The sequence below is a fragment of the Coregonus lavaretus genome, assembly GCF_964263955.1.
Source record: "Coregonus lavaretus genome assembly, chromosome: 24".
Lineage (NCBI taxonomy): Eukaryota > Metazoa > Chordata > Actinopteri > Salmoniformes > Salmonidae > Coregonus > Coregonus lavaretus.
The window spans coordinates 37081309-37098457 of NC_140011.1; the positions used below are offsets into that span (position 1 = coordinate 37081309).

General features: G+C 41.5%; 1 protein-coding gene across 1 annotated transcript in view; it reads left to right on the plus strand.

Annotated features, from left to right (window-relative positions):
- Window positions 1-521: 521 nt before the first annotated feature.
- nrxn2a (neurexin 2a) overlaps window positions 522-17149 on the plus strand; it is a gene marked incomplete at both ends in the record, with an annotated part of 297857 nt that continues 281229 nt past the window's right edge. The window contains 2 exons of the mRNA XM_084140346.1: window positions 522-1242; window positions 6901-6921. Coding sequence (XP_083996472.1) covers window positions 522-1242; window positions 6901-6921 — 742 coding nt within the window. The remainder of the gene's footprint in view (window positions 1243-6900; window positions 6922-17149) is intronic.

Here is a 17149-nt window from a genome sequence, read left to right on the forward strand (position 1 = left end):
TATGTGCTAGGTCCTAGATTCCTAAACCTAGGCTATGTGCTAGTTCCTAGATTCCTAAACGTAGGCTACAGTATGTGCTAGGTCCTAGATTCCTAAACGTAGGCTACAGTATGTGCTAGTTCCTAGATTCCTAAACGTAGGCTACAGTATGTGCTAGTTCATAGATTCCTAAACGTAGGCTACAGTATGTGCTAGTTCCTAGATTCCTAAACGTAGGCTACAGTATGTGCTAGTTCATAGATTCCAAAACATATGGATTCTACGATATCACCAGAACATTATTGTAGCCGGTTCTCTGGATAATAGGTGACACATTTCCCAATTGTTCAACTCAATGGAGAGGCTAAGAAGAGAATCCGGATAGAGAGGCAAAGCTAAAGAGAATTTGAATAATATTATTGCTGTACACTTTAGGGAAAACACAACAACAGTGTAGACTGGAGATCATTCCTGTCTCTCTCAGCGGTGGTGGATTAAAATCAACGAGATCTAGTTGGAGGGATTAGGGCCAGAAGGGGAAGATGATAAGCAGCCAGGGGAGGTGTGAAGGTCGGGCCGTGTGGCCCCTGCTATTGACTGGGCTGTTGTTGACAGTCATGGCCACGGCTTTGGAGTACGAAGGAGTCCCTGGTCAGTGGGCGCGGTACGGCCGCTGGGATGCAAAGGTCACAGGCCAGCTGAGCTTCGCTCTGAAGACCAACATCAGCAAGGCCCTGGTGCTCTACCTGGACGACGGAGGAAACTGTGACTTCCTGGAGCTTCTGATCGCAGACGGCCGGCTGCATCTGCGCTTCACCATCCACTGTGCAGAGCCGGCCTCCCTGCACACGGAGACACGCGTCAACGACCAGCGCTGGCACCGCGTGCTGCTTACCCGCAACTACAGAGAGACCAGCCTGGTGGTGGACAACGAGGAGAAGGTGGCCGAGGTCAAGTCCAAGAGGAGTGAGATGGTGGTGGCCAGTGACCTTTACGTAGGCGGCATCTCTCCAGACGTTCGCCTATCTGCCCTCACGTCCAGCACTGTCAAATACGAGCCACCCTTCCAGGGCCTGATCACCAACCTAAAGCTGGGGGAGACCCTCCCGGTGCTCCTGGATGGCCAGAATGTTCAGAATGATTTGGAATACCTGTGCATTAAACAGAACCCTTGCAGCAACAGAGGCCTATGCTCCATCTACCAGGAAGAGGTCCTCTGTGACTGCATCAACACTGGATACAAGGGAAAGTACTGCCATGAAGGTGAGCCAAATACAAAATGAGCTGAATGAGTTCATGGAAAGGACCTGTTTTTCCATTTGAATGCCTTAGCAGTAAAACTGATTGCTTTGTGAAGTTAAATGATGGTTTTTGAGGGATTCCTTTGGGGTTTACTTGTAATTCTGAGCCATTATCTGAACAGACTTACATTTTCATTAATTATTTTGGGGAGAGTTGTGTTTATCTACATTTCAGCACAGCTTGACTTGCTGTCTCTGAATGCTTAGGGGGTTTGACTGAGATTGTTGGATAGGCTGTTGATTATGATTATGTTCTCTAGTTTAGCTAGGCCCACGTAACTCATTTGTGGATGACTGTTTCATGGCTAAAGGGAAATAAGCGAATCTACAAGCCACCACCCAGACATTTTGTTCTACTGCTACGACTCGCATATACTACAGGGTAGCAACCTCACGCTAGTAAAAGTCGTCCTACAGAGTGTAAGGGAATGTTTTCATAGAAGTAAAAAAGTGAACCTGTTCTGATCATTTCAGAATGCCAATTAATGTCATAATGTCATAATGGCTTTACCTTGCATCATTCTAAAACCATGCTGTTACCTGATACTAGATAATTGCTACCATATGAACAGAATACTGTAGCTTATTGCAACATAATGACATTTCAGCAATAGGCTCGATGCTCACCTCCATGTCAAAATATAACATGGCCATGGCTGTCATCCGCTGCCTGCATCAGGTTTAAACCCTTCCTCCACTCTCCCTTTTGTGTTCTGATTCACAGAGGAGGACTTCTGTGTGAGCTGATACCGCACCTTTTGTCTTTCTGAATAGAGACATACAGTAGAATACCAATGTGGTGTCACACTTTGACTGCAGAAAATATTTGTCACCTAGAATACAAAATCGGGCAAGCCAAAAGCTCTGAGAGAGAAAGAGATGATAAAAGATAAGAAGACATGATAAGAAATATGACTCATAAGAAATGTAAAAATAATACATTTAGTTATCTGCTGAATTCCGACAGAGTGCAAAGGGGCAAAGATTTGTCCCTTAGAAAAAGGATTCTGAAATGTGTAGCCATTCCAAGACAAAGCATCTGTCAAGAAATCACATGGCCACGTAGTCAGTACACAGCCTCCTTGGCCCAGTCAACTCTCTCAGGTGAATCTGGACTACCCTTTACCCCCAGAGCCAAGAGGAGCGTCAGAATCAATTACAGCGCTCCTCACCAGAGCGGAGAAGTAGGCCAGGGACATAAATCAGTCTGCTGTACGTACGTCTCCCTCTGACACACACATCATTTGCCAGCCAATCCAGGGAATGGGAACGCACTCATGTACTCTGATGCAAAGACATGGGGAATCTGTAGGCCTGCTCTGCTCGCATTCAAATCAACTCATTCTGCTATCCATCCCTCTCTGATGCACTGCTGGCCTTTTAAACCTTTTTAGGGCTCCTGACATGGAAGCTATGCAGGAAACTCTGAGTTGTATTATTTACAGTGCCTTCAGAAAGTATTCATACCCCTTGACTTAATCCACGTGTTGTGTTACAGCCTGAATTCAAAATTGATTCATATTCTTTTTCTCAACCATCTACACACAATACCCCATAAAGACAAAGTGAAAACATGTTTTTGATTTTTTTTCACATTTATTGAAAATGAAATACAGAAATGTCCTTGTTTTCTTTAATCAGCACAACCGTTTTCAGCTGTGCTAACATAATTGCAAAAGGGTTTTCTAATGATCAATTAGCCTTTTAAAATGATAAACTTGGATTAGCAAACACAACGTGCCATTGGAACACAGGACTGATGGTTGCTGATAATGGGCCTCTGTACGCCTATGTAGATATTCCATTAAAAATCAGCTGTTTCCAGCTACAATAGCCATTTACAACATTAACAATGTCTACACTGTATTTCTGATCAATTTGATGTTATTTTCTTTGGAAAACAAGGACATTTCTAAGTGACCCCAAACTTTTGAACGGTAGTGTATGTAAATGATATATTTATGTATTTCATTTTAATAAATGTGCAAAAAAAATCTAAAAACATGTTTTCACTTTGTCATTATGGAGTATTGTATGTAAATGGGTGAGAGAAAAAAATCAATTTAATCAATTTTAAATTCAGGCTGTAACACAACACGTGGATTAAGTCAAGGGGTATGAATACTTTCTGAAGGTACTGTATGTTATGAGTAGGGGCCTGAGTTTTACACGGATATAGTATGCACAAACTGTTGCTGTTATAGAGGTTACCTGACAGAGCCAATCTTCGGCGCTGCAGTCTGACATAAATATAATACATCATTATCAGGCATATAAGATAGTAAACAAGTCAACTGTTACCCCAATTATTTACTTGAAGGTATTTGGAATGTATTGTGGCTTCAAGTAATGTAGTTTAGCATATGCAGTGGGTTGTCCTCACACGGAGCACCATTAATGTGGGGCTTTGTCCTCACACCAGATGTTATTTGTCATATAGTAGTCTTTATTGTTATATAGCATTTTATTTTAAAATAGTTGTGACAGCACCTTAAACACATGTCCTGCTCTCGCCACATTGTTCTTAGAAACATGTGGTTGAGAAAAAAAGCAAGCTCTCTAGAGAAGCTTTCCTTGTTCAAACACATATGTGGGTATGTGTATAGCATTCATCTCATTCAATGAAAGCTATTCGGTGTGTCTCAAAAGTCACTTGGAATTGAATATGTTATCTGTGTCTACACATTGGGTGTTGTGTTTCCGCAAGGTCATTCAGTATTAGATACTGTCTTTGTCTGCCTGCAGGAGATTAATCTAAATGTCATTTTTCATTTAAATAAAAAAGCAATTTATTGGAGCATGGCATGGTTGCTTTTAAAACCAACAAAGATGACCCAGTTGTTAGTTGTGATACCCTGACTCCTCTATGGGAAAATGTGTTCAGTATACACACAGACCAGGGTTGTGAGTTTGATAGTTGAATAAACCCCTAGTTTGACAAGTTTTCTGGATATTTTTGTGCCATGTAGCACTGATCAAAGATTTTTTGATTTATTCCAATGTGGTTGAACTGCATAGAAACAGCTCACCAGGGGTCACTGATTGCCATACATGTTTTCTCCAGTAGTTGACGCGAGACACCCGTCCAGTCAAATCACTGCTTACAAACCTCTGTCCCTTGTTTGTGTCAACTTTATTGGCCCTTCCTCTTTTTAAACGTTAAGAAATCAATAACACAACTAACATCTGACGTGGTGTTGGCCCAGCTTGAACCCTACATTTGGAACACTTGTAGTTGCCTTCTAGCTCTTTTAAATGTTCTTCTAGCCATAATGAGTTTTACAGTGACAGAGAAATAGCTTGTTAACGTAAAATTGGCTCTAGCAGTTTAAGCTATAACTGGCATTCAACTCCATCGTGGCCTTTACTATTGTGCCAAGTTGCAAGCCAAAGTAAACAAGTGAAGATTAAAAGATATACGGACCTCTCCACATATTTCTTCAACATTTGCCTGTTTGGGTCTATTGGTTGTTTTCAATCCTATCTTTTCCATTAACTCAGTGTATCTCACTTCTTGTCCTGCTGCCGCCACCATCATCTGTTGAACTTATTCTGCCAACTCTCACTATTCCATAAAGCAGCATACTGTATCTAACTTCTAAGAGCTGTACACATCAATTGGATTACAATTAGAAAGCAGGACAAATGCCTCTGTCTGTCTCATTGTATGAAGGCTTGGACGGAACACAAAGCGCTGTTGTCCTTTTAAGGAATCTGGATTCTAGCCCTAGAATTTTATAGAGCTTTAATTTTCTCAGGGCTTAATCATTCTAGCTATTTACGGATTTGTTTTTTCAGAACAGAAGACTGTAAGCATTAGTTGGACCACATTCAGTGCAGGTTATTTATCAGAAACCTTGTAACTGAGTTGTGTCAGTTTGTCATATCTATTTTCTGGATGTATGAAAGTTAAGCTCTGGACTGATGAAAGTTGAGTATCAGGAACTTTAAAGGTTACACCGAACCTCAAAGTCACTTGTGATCCTGTAACTCTGTAGTTTAGTCTCATCAATATTAGTCATTTTGATTCATATAAGATGTTGCCATAATGTTGTGGCAGATCAGTCATTATGCTGGGACATCAACTCACCTGTATCTGAACTCTCATCACTGGGACCCTGTGCACTCTCATGATTTATAGTGATAGTTGGCCGTGCTCTGTAATATGCTCACTCACAGAGAGGTTGTCTTTTCACTGTTTGGAGGACAGTATATACAGTATGGTCTGATTCTCGCTGAATATTTTCTCCTTCCTTTCAAGTGAGATTACACATAGCCCCATTATTCCATTTTTATCTGTCACAATTTGGGGAAATTGAATTTACCTTCCTCAAGCTGTAGTGAATGAAAATGAATTTCTCTCTGAATACATTTCAATTTCCCATTCAATCCAATCCGCTGGTCTTTAAACCAGTAAGTTATGTAGGCATTCATATAGCCTCTTTAAGGGCTAGCAGTATAGATTCCTTTGAGCCCCAGGATCTTGACACAACGCATTGCTCGCAGCCTCTTTCCCCTCATTATCACGATGGCGTCGTCGTCTCCAACGAGGAAGTGGAACTGTGACTCACCCATCACCAAGGCAAAGCACTGCCTTGACTCCCACCTTCCCTCCCTCAACTCTGACATCCGCCCCTCAGACACTTATTGCTTGGCAATCTGGGGCTTTCCATGCTTCATTACACACTAGGTCTGTGTGAGGCTGTGTTTTGCCGTCTGTAGATTCCTGTCGTCACAGGGGAAGTGAGCTGATGTGGTCTCGGATCTCTGTGGCCACTACTTCAGAGGCATTGCTAGTCAACTACCAGGGGTGAATGGTGGTGAAAGTAATGTGGAATTTAAACCGTTGGGCCTCTTCCAAACCGTTGAGCGACTGAATCAGGATTCCCCTCTCCTGCCTTAAGGGGATCATTTATTTCATCATTGCCTCCATTTATGTTCCCACAGAGAACTTTGTTTGGACCTTTATAACATACAATATTTCCCCAAAGATGACGAGATGTCCCTAATGTGTGTGTATGTGTGCGTGTCAATGGCGGGCTGCCCCGTTCCATTGTGAGTCAGTGCCAGTGCATCTTTAACTCTGTTGGCTTGTAATTTGTCTGTGCTTGTAATCATATAATGATACAGTATATTGGTATGTATTGATATGGTATTTATAGGCTTGACTGGCTGAATCATATCATGTAACAACATACACATACAATCTTCCTAGAAGACCATGTCCTGTTCTCATAATGTGCCTCATATCCAATAGAACCTCAATGTGGGGATGATGAGCTATGAGTGATCCTCTGATAAATCTGCTTTAGTACAGCAGGTGGGGAAAAACTGCACGTGCTAGTATTTTAAAGAGATGCTGTTTCAAAGAGATGCCTATTGCCTACTGAATGTGTATTTTGAGGATCAGAATCATTACTAGAAGTTATATTGTATAGATTATAAAGGTCTGTAGAGAGGCCTAATGTATGTGTTGTAATTAGAGGCCTACTGTATATGTTAATTAGACCCAGGAGAATTAGCATTAACTGTTTGGTGCTGATCTTTATTCATTTATAGATGGTCAATGTACTTCAGTCACCAATACTAATGATTCTCTGTCTTCTCTGATTCCATACAGTTATCCAGAAAGCAGTAGAAGGTAAGACCATTGTTCATTTTGTTCGTTTTTTTTCTACTGCTATGAGGTGAACAGACTACGGTGTTATTTCGGATGGTTTGCACTGCAGTTCCAATTAACACACTTTGGCTTACTTACTTTGACTTACTTGACTATCATCTTCTTTCTAGAATATCTCCGATGTGCAGCATAATGTACTTTGAGGCTACTTTTTCCTGGGCAATTTTTCATGGCATCAACAGATGTGAGAAATGTCATGGCCTGTTTCTAACATTGTCCAGTAACTTTTCCCTGACTTTGGCTTTAGCTGTCCATTAACAATTGAAGAGCAAACGGTTACCTTTAACCCAACAGTTAATTGTCTGAAATTGGGTCTGCGTTGCTTTGTTGACACAGTGATTTCCTCTCTGAGACTCACACAGACAGACTCACACAGACACACAGTAGGGATGTCATCATCTCAGTGATCAGTGCTGAGCTTTGTGTTAACTGTAGCTACCATCTAAAAGAACGCAGCTATTAAGATGGTTGATTACCAAGCCATTGACACAAGGGCAGTATATTAGACTGTAAAAAGATTGGCACTCTGATTACACACTAATGGAAATGCTTTGCTTGCAGAATGAAAATATTTCCCAGAGCATTACTTGTCCCTGTTTGAAGGAAAACACAATTTGTATTTGATAATGTAATCATTGGCAGTCTGTTTAACCACATCACAATAAAACAAATAGAAACAGACAGAGTGTAAATGAAGATTGAACGTGGAGGTGGGGAAGCCCAGTGTAGCTGAGTTGACGGGCGGGCGGTGCAGCAGTGAGAGATCCATCAGGCCTGTTTGGAGGAGCTCTGGTGGTGTACTGGTGCCAGAGAAGCCATCAGGCTCTGGGTGTGCTGGGGCTCTGCATGTTATAAATCACTGCTGCTGCTCACCAGAACAGCCAGCTACCCACACCTGTTATCTAATACAGTTGCTCTGTACATTTGTATATTGTAAACGACTGCACAGCAGGAAGGAAGGCTATTTTCAGTTACATTTTTACAGCATGCGACGATATCCACATATTTCGCAACAAGTATTGACAGTCAGCAGTAGCTGAGAACATTGATGTGCTTGAATACAAATGTTATCATTCAATGGTATTCTATTCCAAACGGTTGTCCTGACTAATTCTTACATATTATTCTTTGTATATTCTTATGGAACACTGCACTGTCAGTGTCTAATAGTGGACTGGTAGAGTTGATTAGTAAGCATGACCTGGGCTGGTTGTAATGTGGAGGGCTATACCCAGGCCCCACATGGGATGATGATGAGTACAAGGCTTCAGTTCAGAAGGGTCCGCTTTCAACCCCAGCCTCTAATCACTCTTAATTCCCCTTGTGATGAGCCAGGATGCTATGACCACGCTCACAGAAAAAGGCGAGCATTATTAAATGACATGCTACAAAGAGAAAGAATTAGAGTCTTTATTGGATTAAAGCTTTGACATGGAGCCTGCGTCCGGTCCCAGGTGCACAAGGCATGAAAACAAAGATGACACTTGAAAAAGGATGTGTCTAGCTAGATCTCCTCTTTTTTCTTTATCTGGGGCAATGCAATGTGACATCCAGCAGTAAGTCTTTGTAGTCCCCATATCAATGGACCTAGATGGCTGCCTATACAAAACTGCGAACAACACCCCATTTAAAAATAGTAAACTCAACGTTTTATTTTGTCTGCACTGAGGGCTTTCGTACAGATAGGAGATCTCCTTGTGACACATGCTAAGTAACTGTGGGTTAGTGATGAGAACCTCTGGATTATAAATCTTTGGAACTCCAGAGTGCCTCCAGGAGTCAGCCTGTAGAATCCCCTATGTCTGTGGTCTGTCACGGAGCCTAGGCTACCTGGATGGGGGGGGGGCATGCTTTTCAGGCCAGGACACGTGGAGTGCAGCATCCTCTGATGTGCTGTGAGCAAAACTGGGTCTGTGAGAGAAAGATAAGAGAAGACACCCAACACCAGCATCCACACGTTAATGTAGAACACCAACAGACAGCAACCACTGCTTCCTCTGTGTGTTAAAAGTGTTAGTGTGTGCATTAATGCATTAAACTATACGACTATGCAAACCACCATCTACAAACTACAAAATTCTAGCTTCAAATTATAGAGAATTATTTTATTTTAATGACATGGTTCCCACAGGGCACACACTGGTTGAATCAACATTGTTTCCACGTCATTTCAATGAAATTACGTTGAACCAACGTAGAATAGATGTTGAATTGACATCTGCGATTCTGTGCCCAGTGGGTTGGTTAGTTTAATTTTTTAATTTTTTTAAGATATGTTACGATGTGATACAGTAGTTTTAATAGTTGATAGAGTGATGGATTGAATGACTCTGACCCTGTGAGAACCTCAGCATAGACATCTTCAAACGAGAGGACAGGACAGGACACAGCTGCTACGGCTGCGGCTGATGGCCAGGGAGCTCTAAGCACCACTGACCTTGACTTAATCCCCTCATAAGAATACTCTCCTTCAAAACACTGCAACTTCATGGAGAAACAAACTCAGCAAAAGCACAAATCCTAACCCTTTAAGCTTTGCCTTTTTCTTCGGAATATTCTCATTAAATGTAAAAGCTTAGTGGTAATTTCACAGACGGTCATCTAATAGTCCACTCGTGCACTTTGGAATTGATACAATGACTATGGGGTTATTAAAGTGCAGACTGTCAGCTTTAATTTCAGGGTATTTTCATCCATATCGGGTGAACCGTTTAGAAATTACAGCACTTTTTGTACATAGTCCCCCCATTTTAGGGGACTAAAAATACAGTTCAGGGCTTCAATGTTATTGGATCAGGCTGCCAGGTTGGAGGTTAAACTAGCAGCATTTAAAAGTGGCAATTTGTAACTTTTTGGGCGACCCAACAAAATTCACATAGAAAACTGAGTTATAGATCTATCATTCTACTTGAAAGCTAGTCTAAGAAGCGGTATATCTGTTCTATGTGTGCTATTTCTATGCTTCCCGTTCTTAGGTTTTGTTTTTGCATCTTTACTTTCGATTTTGTACACCAGCTTCAGACAGCTGAAACAACAATATTTTGGGTTATGGAAAATATATTTCACAGCGGTTTAGATACAATGATTCTCTACACTTATTTTGTCACATAAACTGAAATTAGGCGAACTATTAGAGTTTTAGCAACCAGGAAAATGCGAAGCGATTTCTGCATAGTGCAACGTTAAATGCACAGTGGCACACGTATTTCCCTTTCAAGGAAATGGGTTCACTCATATTTTTCTTGGAATCATTGATGAACTGAATAGTTAGAACTGGTTAGAAATGAACAAACAAAACAACAGCAAGATGTTTCAAAGGTAATTTTTCATCTGTTCAAAGGTTCTCTACGCACATGCAAACAGCCCTGAATGTCGATGATATATCTGTAGTAGTAATGGAGAAAGAATTATGTGAGAAATTGAAAATAATTGAATGCTTATTGCAATATTATTTAAAACCCACACGAAAATCTACTTATTGAATAGAACACCTTTTTTATGTTTTGTTTAATTTGATTGTTTTATGGAGCATAGCCAGCAGTTAAATATATTAGCATTTAGTAGTCATTTTATTGCTTCAAAGATTTATTGTAAATGTAATCATAGACATGTAATTACAACAATGTCAAAAACAATTAAAGTTGAAATAATTGACCTTGACTATAGAAACAGAGACCATCCCAAGGAAAACAGGGAGGAGGGAGTAGTGGAGTGGGGAGCAGGGTGGTGGGGAGCAGGAAGTAGTGTAGTGGGGATTAGGGAGTAGTGGAGTGTGGGAGGGGGAGTGGGGAGCAGGGGGGGGAGTGGGGAGCATGGAGTAGTGTAGTGGGGATTAGGGAGTAGTGGAGTGTGGGAGGGGGAGTGGGGAGCAGGTGGGGGGAGTGGGGAGCAGGGAGTAGTGTAGTGGGGATTAGGGAGTAGTGGAGTGTGGGAGGGGGAGTGGGGAGCAGGGGGGGGAGTGGGGAGCATGGAGGAGGGGACTGGGAAGAAGGAGAGAGGGGAGTGGGTAGAAGGGGAGTGGGGAGCGGATGGGAGGGGAGCGGGGGCAGGGTGGAGGGGAGCAGGAAAGTGGGGAGCAGGGAGGAGGGGAGTAGGGAGCAGGGAGGAGGGGAGTGGGAAAAAGGGGATCATGGTCAACGTCATACTGGGGGGAAACACATACTGGGGGGAGTCTGTTGCCATGCCAACACAGATTGGGCATGCACAAGATGCATCCACCACTGTCAGGTTTGACACTTCAAAAGGAAAAATAAAGCTGGTGATGTTTATCTCAGTCAAAAACAGAATATTTCAGCTGTGACAAACCTCTGTGTCTTTAATGCTGTCTAGCTCTGCTCAGCTCTCTGCTATATTAGCTCTGACCTCCAGCCTAAGGCATTGTGTTGACCTCATTTCCTCCTGCCCTCTGAAAGGTCAATGAATGCGGAGGTGAATAACAAACCAGTGCATGTGTATACAGCTTATGCATTAATAACTGGCATATGGACATGGTCTAAAGATATCTTGTGGTGTTCTGATTAGATAATCGATAACATCTCATTCCCCAGTTAAATTTGCGAATTTCCTTCAACACAGCTCTCACAAAGAGAACCAGCTAGCTCCGTGAATCACATTTGTGATGGAGAGTCGATGCCCTTTTGAAAACTGTTGTTGTCTCTGTCAACACAGTAAATACAATAGAAGTGCTGATGGAGGGATTACAATCTGTCTGTTACTGGTGGAAAAGTTGTGTTCACGGTTTTCTTTCTTGTCAATTGAGGCATAGCTGTCTATCTAAATGTGTTAGGAATGCTATTTGTTTTTGATAAATTTGTACAGGAAATGCCAATGTATGAGCTTTGTTGAGCTGGAAAAAAGGTTATATCACAAAAACTTGCTAAAATGCCAGGGAGAGGAACTTTGCTGATGATGCAGCATATATAGATGAGATGGTTACCATTTTGATCTCTAAAAGTGTTAAAATGTCATACATGATATAGATTCTTTATAAGGAAACTTGCAGCACCCTGAAGGTGTTGAGACTGAAAGCACTGAAAAGTATAACTGTCAAAAAAAGAATGCAAGAAATCCCTTTACAAATTCTACCTGGTCTTTGCTCAGGCTGTTTGAACAATTCACTACATTTCCTGCTGTAGGTCATGTGGATGCTTATGGTGTAATTGTGTGATAAAAATGCTTATCTTTGGTCATTTAAAGACTTGTTCAACCAGCCACATTCCTTGTCTAACACAATGCCGGTCCCTGTTAATTACTAAATGCCCACATTCAAGTGGCAAGCCACAAGGCTTTTGGTTGTTTACGCAATATAATTGATTCTGTGATGTCCACAGAATCGGAGTGTTCCAGTTTACTGAGCTCTAGTTTATTGAGTTACATTGTATTTTATGAATGTGTTTTGCATATGATGTGTTCTTCCCTGGCCAACAACTGCAGCACTATGATTACATTAAAGCTGTCACATTATGCCTCTCACACCCTGGGTTATTGATTGTTATGGCCCTCCCTGGCCCTGGGCCTGGGCCTGCTCATGTTGCAACGCTGAATCTAGTTAAGGAGACAGTCCTCACGACCTTCATCCTATTGAAGGGACTGGTTTGAATCTAGTTAAGGAGACAGTCCTCACTACCTTCATCCTATTGAAGGGACTGGTTTGAATCTAGTTAAGGAGACAGTCCTCACTACCTTCATCCTATTGAAGGGACTGGTTTGAATCTAGTTAAGGAGACAGTCCTCTCTACCTTCATCCTATTGAAGGGACTGGTTTGAATCTAGTTAAGGAGGCAGTCTTCACTATCTTCATCCTATTGAAGGGACTGGTTTGAATCTAGTTAAGGAGACAGTCCTCACTACCTTCATCCTATTGAAGGGACTGGTTTGAATCTAGTTAAGGATATAGTCCAGAACTTTTGTAAAACATCACAGTACAGTTGAAAAATATATGGCAAATAGAAATCCAATATGGATGGTGTTAAGAGATAGATGGGTGGTGTTGAATGGAGTTGAAGGATGGGACTAATAACAACTAACAACAACTAATAACAACAAGATAACTACAAATGTAAGCATACTGTGTCCATAATAAGTATATAGGTTATAGGTTGAGAGCTTTTGTGAAAGAGCACAGTTAGAAAGGTATGGCATATAGAAGCAAACCGGATGGACATCATGAAAATGATCAGAGAGGTTGAGGGTAGAGAAAGTTCAGGAGTAAAAACAAACAAAATAGAATTATTGTAAAATTGACTGTGTCCATAAAATGTATATAGTATGTATAAGCTGGAAGTAGAGGCCTAAGCTTTGTTGTTCACTAGTTTACTCCAATTAGGGAAGGGGTGGTGGGGTTGGAAAATAATAAAGGGAAATATATTTTTTTAAAGGAAATGTATATGTATGTATATATATGTATGTGTGTATGTGTGTATGTATATATATATATATATATATATATATATATATATATATATATATATATATATATATATATATATATATATATATATATACATACAGTGAGGGAAAAAAGTATTTGATCCCCTGCTGATTTTGTATGTTTGCCCACTGACAAAGACATGATCAGTCTATAATTTTAAAGGTAGGTTTATTTGAACAGTGAGAGACAGAATAACAACAAAAAAATCCAGGAAAACGCATGTCAAAAATTTTATAAATGATTTGCATTTTAATGAGGGAAATAAGTATTTGACCCCTCTGCAAAACATGACTTAGTACTTGGTGGCAAAACCCAATCAGAGGTCAGACGTTTCTTGTAGTTGGCCACCAGGTTTGCACACATCTCAGGAGGGATTTTGTTCCACTCCTCTTTGCAGATCTTCTCCAAGTCATTAAGGTTTCGAGGCTGATGTTTGGCAACTCGAACCTTCAGCTCCCTCCACAGATTTTCTATGGGATTAAGATCTGGAGACTGGCTAGGCCACTCCAGGACCTTAATGTGCTTCTTCTTGAGCCACTCCTTTGTTGCCTTGGCCATGTGTTTTGAGTCATTGTCATGCTGGAATACCCATCCACGACCCATTTTCAATGCCCTGGCTGAGGGAAGGAGGTTCTCACCCAAGATTTGATGGTACATGGCCCCGTCCATCGTCCCTTTGATGCGGTGAAGTTGTCCTGTCCCCTTAGCAGAAAAACACCCCCAAAGCATAATGTTTCCACCTCCATGTTTGACGTGGGGATGGTGTTCTTGGGGTCATAGGCAGCATTCCTCCTCCTCCAAACACAGCGAGTTGAGTTGATGCCAAAGAGCTCGATTTTGGTCTCATCTGACCACAACACTTTCACCCAGTTCTCCTCTGAATCATTCAGATGTTCATTGGCAAACTTCAGACGGGCCTGTATATGTGCTTTCTTGAGCAGGGGGACCTTGAGGGCGCTGCAGGATTTCAGTCCTTCACGGCGCAGTGTGTTACCAATTGTTTTCTAGGTGACTATGGTCCCAGCTGCCTTGAGATCATTGACAAGATCCTCCCTTGTAGTTCTGGGCTGATTCCTCACCGTTCTCATGATCATTGCAACTCCACGAGGTGAGATCTTGCATGGAGCCCCAGTCCGAGGGAGATTGACAGTTATTTTGTGTTTCTTCCATTTGCGAATAATCGCACCAACTTTTGTCACCTTCTCACCAACCTGCTTGGCGATGGTCTTGTAGCCCATTCCAGCCTTGTGTAGGTCTACAATCTTGTCCCTGACATCCTTGGAGAGCTCTTTGGTCTTGGCCATGGTGGAGAGTTTGGAATCTGATTGATTGATTGCTTCTGTGGACAGGTGTCTTTTATACAGGTAACAAACTGAGATTAGGAGCACTCCCTTTAAGAGTGTGCTCCTAATCTCAGCTCGTTACCTATATAAAAGACACCTGGGAGCCAGAAATCTTTCTGATTGAGAGGGGGTCAAATACTTATTTCCCTCATTTTTGACATGCGTTTTTCTGGATTTCGTTGTTGTTATTCTGTCTCTCACTGTTCAAATAAACCTACCATTAAAATTATAGACTGATCATTTCTTTGTCAGTGGGCAAACGTACAAAATCAGCAGGGGATCAAATAATTTTTTCCCTCACTGTTAATGCGAGAGAAAAAAAATATATGGGGGATTGGAAGTGATGCAGACAATTACATTGATGGAAATTACAATCTATCTGCAATATTAAAGCTGATCTACCCCCAAAAAAAATTGAAAAAGAAGAAAAAAAATAAAAGAAGAAAAAAAATAAAGGAGAGAGTCCTCACTACCTTCATCCTATTGAAGGGACTGGTTTGAATCTAGTTAAGGAGACAGTCCTCACTACCTTCATCCTATTGAAGGGACTGGTTTGAATCAAGTTAAGGAGAGAGTCCTCACTACCTTCATCCTATTGAAGGGACTGGTTTGAATCTAGTTAAGGAGAAAGTCCTCACTACCTTCATCCTATTGAAGGGACTGGTTTGAATCTAGTTAAGGAGAAATTCCTCACTACCTTCATCCTATTGAAGGGACTGGTTTGAATCTAGTTAAGGAGACAGTCCTCACTACCTTCATCCTATTGAAGGGACTGGTTTGAATCTAGTTAAGGAGACAGTCCTCACTACCTTCATCCTATTGAAGGGACTGGTTTGAATCTAGTTAAGGAGACAGTCCTCACTACCTTCATCCTATTGAAGGGACTGGTTTGAATCTAGTTAAGGAGAGAGTCCTCACTACCTTCATCCTATTGAAGGGACTGGTTTGAATCTAGTTAAGGAGACAGTCCTCACTACCTTCATCCTATTGAAGGGACTGGTTTGAATCTAGTTAAGGAGACAGTCCTCGCTACCTTCATCCTATTGAAGGGACTGGTTTGAATCAAGTTAAGGAGAGAGTCCTCACTACCTTCATCCTATTGAAGGGACTGGTTTGAATCTAGTTAAGGAGACAGTCCTCACTACCTTCATCCTATTGAAGGGACTGGTTTGAATCTAGTTAAGGAGAAATTCCTCACTACCTTCATCCTATTGAAGGGACTGGTTTGAATCTAGTTAAGGATACAGTCCTCACTACCTTCATCCTATTGAAGGGACTGGTTTGAATCTAGTTAAGGAGACAGTCCTCACTACCTTCATCCTATTGATGGGATTGGTTTGAATCTAGTTAAGGATACAGTCCTCACTACCTTCATCCTATTGAAGGGACTGGTTTGAATCTAGTTAAGGAGACAGTCCTCACTACCTTCATCCTATTGAAGGGACTGGTTTGAATCTAGTTAAGGAGAGAGTCCTCACTACCTTCATCCTATTGAAGGGACTGGTTTGAATCTAGTTAAGGAGACAGTCCTCACTACCTTCATCCTATTGAAGGGACTGGTTTGAATCTAGTTAAGGAGACAGTCCTCACTACCTTCATCCTATTGATGGGACTGGTTTGAATCATGTTAAGGAGTCAGTCCTCACTACCCTCATCCTATTGAATGGACTGGTTTGAATCTAGTTAAGGAGGCAGTCTTCACTACCTTCATCCTATTGAAGGGACTGGTTTGAATATAGTTAAGGAGACAGTCCTCACTACCTTCATCCTATTGAAGGGACTGGTTTGAATCTAGTTAAGGAGACAGTCCTCACTACCTTCATCCTATTGAAGGGACTGGTTTGAATCTAGTTAAGGAGAGAGTCCTCACTACCTTCATCCTATTGAAGGGACTGGTTTGAATCTAGTTAAGGAGAGAGTCCTCACTACCTTCATCCTATTGAAGGGACTGGTTTGAATCTAGTTAAGGAGACAGTCCTCACTACCTTCATCCTATTGAAGGGACTGGTTTGAATCTAGTTAAGGAGACAGTCCTCACTACCTTCATCCTATTGAAGGGACTGGTTTTAATCTAGTTAAGGAGACAGTCCTTACTACCTTCATCCTATTGAAGGGACTGGTTTGAATCTAGTTAAGGAGACAGTCCACACTACCTTCATCCTATTGAAGGGACTGGTTTGAATCTAGTTAAGGAGACAGTCCTCACTACCTTCATCCTATTGATGGGACTGGTTTGAATCTAGCTAAGGATACAGTCCTCACTACCTTCATCCTATTGAAGGGACTGGTTTGAATCTAGTTAAGGAGACAGTCCTCACTACCTTCATCCTATTGAAGGGACTGGTTTGAATCTAGTTAAGGAGAGAGTCCTCACTACCTTCATCCTATTGAAGGGACTGGTTTGAATCTAGTTAAG